The sequence below is a fragment of the Asparagus officinalis genome, chromosome 3, assembly GCF_001876935.1.
Source record: "Asparagus officinalis chromosome 3, Aspof.V1, whole genome shotgun sequence".
Classification (NCBI taxonomy): Eukaryota; Viridiplantae; Streptophyta; class Magnoliopsida; order Asparagales; family Asparagaceae; genus Asparagus; species Asparagus officinalis.
This window is the reverse complement of record NC_033796.1, coordinates 108,275,931-108,281,800: the sequence shown is the minus strand read 5'-3', so window position 1 is coordinate 108,281,800 and position 5,870 is coordinate 108,275,931. Positions and strand designations below refer to the sequence as shown.

General features: G+C 36.1%; 1 protein-coding gene across 1 annotated transcript; it reads right to left on the bottom strand.

The window, feature by feature from the left end:
* LOC109835572 lies at positions 869–4,186 on the bottom strand. Its single transcript, XM_020403538.1, has 5 exons — positions 3,610–4,186; positions 2,932–3,467; positions 2,748–2,848; positions 1,453–2,571; positions 869–1,109 (listed from the first exon to the last, which is right to left on the bottom strand). Exons 1-5 carry the CDS (start codon positions 4,184–4,186, stop codon positions 869–871), a joined length of 2,574 nt encoding a protein of 857 aa, XP_020259127.1.

Here is a 5,870-nt window from a genome sequence, read left to right as displayed (position 1 = left end):
AGCCATTAGAACAGAGAGAGATGCAGTGGAGCTATCTGGAGGAGCATCACATTGAGCAGATGATTGAGGAGCTGCTGGATTCTGGATTGTCTATGGAGCTTTGTTCTACTTCTGTGTAGAGAGGGGAAAAAATAACATCATAGACGATCCTCTGATGCGTTATTAATGCAATGGATCAGAATCAATAGATATGTAGATTACTGAGTTAGTATAACTCGGATCAATTGAAAGAATTTGATCAATCCCGAGTTAGTAAATGACCTTATGAGTGAGGTTATTAGATTTAGGTATTGCTTGGAGAAATTGTACAGTTATTATTGCAATAATATATATATATATATATATATATATATTTATGAACGAGAAATTGTACAGTTATTATTGCAATAATATATATATATATATATATATATATATTTATGAACCTATTACTCTATTAGTTGCAGCATGAGAATCTCATTAAAGTATTTAAACGGGTCATTTTTTTGTTGACGGAACTGATTTTTTTTCCCCTTCTAATCTTTTGATTATATTATGGGATCAAAGTTAGTACCCCGGTTAAAGTAAGATTAAGAAATTGGGGAATGCAGTGCTTAGTTTTCCCTTTTAGCTTGCTAATTATTTAATGGCTTCGGTCGCCGGCAAACACAAAAATATAAGTCGGCTGGTGTTTTGTTTCTTTTTGCTTTCTGTCTTGCTATTTTTGTAAATCAAGGACAGTTGGGGGAGGTTGTCGCTAGAGATGCATTTTCTAGTGTGAAACCACCCCAAAAAAAATTTTTGTCAATGAACAGTAACTTTATTCATCTTCCAAATGTGAAAATACAGCATATCAAGTTCTCAGCTGAACTGAGAATTTCAAAACATTTCAATACAACTTACATCTCTTATACTCAAGCCTACAAGCACATAACCATTCTCTATTTTCAACAGCAAAAGGACCATTGAGAATAACAGCAAATATGATGAATTTAATCTCTGTAAACAGCTGATCAGTTGACTTCAATTCATGCCTAAAAATCCTGGCATTTCTCTCATTCCATATGCTATAAATTGTCGAGGTGAGAGCCAACTTCTTTAGCTTTTGCTTAAAGCCTCTCCCCCTCAACCTGGAACAAAACTAGTTCAAAACTTGATCCCATTTGCATGATCTCCACTTGAATTGCAACCAATTCATAACCATGACCTAGACATCACTAGAGTAGCAGCATTCGAAAAAAAGATGATCCCTATTTTCAAAACCAGAGCAAAAACTGCAACTGTTTGTGTTAATAACACCCCTCCTAATCAGTCTATCTTGAGTGAGCAAACGATTCTGAATTGCTAACCAAGTGATAAATGCATGTCTGGGGTAGTTAGAGGACTCCCAAACTGTGCCAAACCAAGGCACCGAAATTGATACAGGGGAGAAAGCATCATATAGAGCAGACAGTTGTATTTTTGAATTCCTACCAAGGCACCGAAATTGATACAGGGGAGAAAGCATCATATAGAGCAGACAGTTGTATTTTTGAATTCCTACAGCAAGACTGAATAATCAGCTTCAGATTGTCAACACTTCCCAAAATTCCCAGGGCCTTATCTCTGACCTTCAAGATCTGTCTCCACATCCACGAATCACTATTTTTTGCTTGAATATGCCAGACATCATAGTTTTTTAAATATGTACCATGTTTCCACTTGATCCATAGATTTTCTTTGTTTACATGAATATTCCAGAGCAATCTCAGTGTTGAGGCCATACTCCATATAGATGCAGAATAGATGTCAAGGCCTCCAAATTTCTTATTCAAGCAAATTTGATCCCATGAAATAAGAGGAGTTTTGAGAACTTGTTCAGAACTGCCCCAAAGAAAATTCCTGCATAATTCATCAATTTTTTGAAGCACTCTCACCGGCAGAACATAATTTGAAATCCAGTAGTTTTGTATACCAAGGATAACACTTTTGATTATTTGTAATCTGCCTGCATAAGACAGAAACCTGTTTTTCAAACAATTCTGGAATTGGCCTGTTATCTTGTTGAAGAGAGTGGAGCAATCCATGTATGATAGTCGTTTACAGGTCAGAGGAACACCCAGATATGTGATGGTTAAATCTCCTAGAGGGAAATTTAGAAGCCTTGAAATAAGGCCTTTCAAATTATCATCAATGCCTCCATAAAAAGCCTTGCATTTCCCAGGATTTGCCTCAAGACCTGATACAACACTAAAATGCTTGAAACAGTTGTAGAGCATATTAACTGAGTGAAGGTCACCTTTGGAGAAGAGGAGAAGATCATCCGCAAAGATTAAATGAGTGATTTTGAGATTTCCACATCTAGGATGGAATTTAAAAGACTTGTTATCCTTGAGTAGATCCAACTGCCTTGAGAGATACTCCATACCCAAATTGAACAAGTATGGTGAGAGGGGGTCACCTTGTCTTAAACCCCTCTCTCCTTTGAAGTAGCCATGAAGGGTGCCATTGAAAGAAATGGAATACTTGGGAGTAGTAATGCAGGTCATAATCCAATTAACCATCTTGACTGGAAAACCAAGGCCTTTAAGCATATCATTTAGAAAATCCCAACTAACAGTGTCAAAAGTTTTTTTGATATCAATGCTCAACATAATTCTGGGAGAGATGTTCTTTCTACTATAGTTTTTCACTATCTCTTTTTTTGATATCAATGCTCAACATAATTCTGGGAGAGATGTTCTTTCTACTATAGTTTTTCACTATCTCATGAGCTAGTAAGATGTTACTTGAAATTTCTGGGAGAGATGTTCTTTCTACTATAGTTTTTCACTATCTCATGAGCTAGTAAGATGTTACTTGAAATTTTCCTACCTCTCACAAAAGCATTCTGAGCCTCATTAATCAAAAACCCCATAACAGGTTTAAACCTGTTAGCTAGAATTTTAGAAATAATTTTATAGAGGTAATTACAGCAGGCAATAGGTCCTCTTTGGACACTGGAGAAGTCAGGGAAGTAGCTTGAGCATCATCCAGACATGGACCATTTGAAATAATATCACCATCAGGCCTAGATGTTTTTGTAGATGAGCCCATGAGATTCTTATAAAAAGAAATAAACTCCTGAATAATCTCTTCACCATCAGTTAATCTGCATCCTGCATTATTATATAGTACTGATACTCTATTGAGATGTCTTTTAACTTTAATTACAGAATGAAAGAAGCTTGTACATCTGTCTCCATGCACATTCCAATGAATTCTGGATTTCTGATGATAGAATGATAGTTCAAAGTCTAAAAGTTTGTTGTACAAAGCAAAGCATTCATTTTCCTGGTTAATCAAATCAGTATTGAGAGGATCCCCCTGAAGTTTATTTTGCACATTTTCCAGATTAAATCTAGCCCTGATCACTTTCTCACTGATATTGTGAAAACTCCTTTTGTTTAAATCCTTCAGTGCATTCTTCAGTAGCTTCAGTTTGCTAGCAACAGAGAACATAGCACATCCTGCAATTGAGTTTTGCCATACAGAAGAAATAATAGGCAAATAATTTTCATGTTTAATCCACATTGAAGAATTTAAATGGCTTCTTTCCTTGTATACAGTTATCATATATTGAAACCAGAGCTGGGGAATGGTCGGAGCAACTGGGAGGAAGATACTCAACATGACTAGAGTTGTGCAAATTGTTCCAAGAATCATTAACCAAAGTTCTATCCAATTTACTCCAAACCCTGAAATTAGAATCTTGTTTATTATTCCATGTGTAATAGCAGCCTTCAGTTTTTAAATGTGACAAATGACAATTGTCAATAAAATCCCTAAAATCAGTAGTTTCAGCTTCAATAACTGCAAGGCCACCAATTTTATCCTCTTGCCCAGTTATGGCATTAAAGTCTCCAGATAGAATCCATGCCTTGTTCCCAACTGTTTGTTGAATTTGAGAAAGATCTTGCCAAAGAGCCTTCCTATTTTCTTGATGATTATGACCATATATAGAGGTAATTAAACAATCAATTCTACCATCCAAGGATTTAACTGAACAGGTGATGTGCTGGGTAGAAATCCTGTCAACATTAACATCCAGAGTATTTGGATCCCATAGAATCAATAATCTGACTTTGCTAGAATTATTAGCATTGGAAATCCACTTCCAGTTACTATGTAACTTTTTTGCTATAGCTGAAAGCTTGTTAACCTTAACTTTTGTTTCAATGAGAGCCATGAAAGAGATATGATGCTGCTGAATATGGAGCTTAACCAAATGTTGTTTAGAGGACTTGTTTAGACCTCTAATATTCCAAAAAGAGAAGTTCATATTTCTAGAACATCCCCTCATTAATATTTGAGGGGTCATCCACCAAATTGTTGAGGTGATCAAAAGAGTTTCCAAGAGTTGGAAAGGTCTTAAGTCCAGATTTTTGTATATCTGCCCAATTCCTGTTAGCTTGAGGACTTTTGCCTACTATAGATTTCCAAAACCCATGATCCTGAACATGCACAGCATGCACCAGATTATTAACTGAAGTACACAAATTTTGCTCAGCCTGTGAATGCAACCCCCTTCAACTTGATAGATTGATCCTGAACATGCACAACATGCACAGAGTCCAAATTATTGAGTCTCAAACTTTTCCGACTTGATAGATTGCATTCATCTGACAGGCCAGATTGTACTCCCTTCAACTTGAGGTTATCTCCTTGATCATGTTTATGAGCATGTACAGCATACTCAGGATTATGTATTGGGGAGCACTCTTTATTATTTATCCCTCCAATAGAATCCTCAGAAATAGGTTTCTGCATTTTCACAGTATTATCTCCACCTGAAAGCTGATCACCATTCAAGACATGTTTAATCCCTAAAATTTTAGGGTCAGCTTGATTCACAGGTTTTGATTTTTGAACCCATCTTTTAGTCATGGGGTGTCTCTTACAAAAATTTGTATCATGCCCCACAAGTTTGCAATTATTACACCATTTAGGCTTGAGCTCATAAATCACCTTTTGATTAAATTTTTTTCCATTTGGACCATGAATAGGAATTATGTCAGGAAGAGATGAAGGCATATGGACTTCAACTAAAACTCTAGCATAGGCTAGTCTTTGCTTATTTGCAGTTAGCTTATCCGTGGCAATTGGCCTCCCCACTTGGCTAGCTATTTTACTTATTGCATTTGAGCTCCACTAGTTTAATCTCAGTCCAGGCAACTGTATCCACAGGGGGTAAACATTATCATTTATCTTTTCTATATCTTCATCATTAGACCAAACTTTCAATAAGAGGGGCCTAGAACCAAAGAACCAGGGGCCATTTACTAAAATATCCTCCATTTCCTCTTTGCTCTTGAATTTGAACAAAAATAAGCCTGGCTTAAGCAGATATACTTCAGGTACTGACCAATGACACCATACTTTTTGAACATAGGTTTCCATGGCCTTAAAATTTGCATTTAATCCCAAAATATAGCCAATTAAAGAAAATTGCCAATTCAAACCACAAATTACTATATCTAAGATTATGTTGTTTTAGTTATGTTACAGCTCGTGGTGGTGGGTGATACTTGTGGTCCGCTCCTCATTTCATGTGGCATAATTTATGTTCTTAGCTCCCATTTTAAATAGGATACATTTGGGGGGATTTGGATCCTCTCTGCCACTAAAAAATTAGTGGAGAGACCGCTACATTAATGATAATCATAAATATATATAGTGGGAGGTTATAATTTACTTCATATCTAACACTCATCAAACCCCCGTGAATTGCACTATTTTCGTAATTTGAACTCAAAGGTTGTTGGGGATTTGGAACAATTAAATCGAACCATTGTCTTTCCGGACATTGTGTTTGAGAGTAGGAAAGTAGGAAAAATCGCAGCAAATAAAAGATAAAAACTTACGGGAAAAGT

Coding starts and splice junctions, on each gene's coding strand:
- LOC109835572 (XM_020403538.1), bottom strand. CDS start 4,186: ATGGCTCTCATTGAAACAAAAGTTAAGGTTAACAAGCTTTCAGCTATA. Junction 3,468..3,609: donor TGTTGAGTATCTTCCTCCCA/GTTGCTCCGACC, acceptor ACTCAATTGCAG/GATGTGCTATGTTCTCTGTT. Junction 2,849..2,931: donor AAGAGGACCTATTGCCTGCT/GTAATTACCTCT, acceptor AATGAGGCTCAG/AATGCTTTTGTGAGAGGTAG.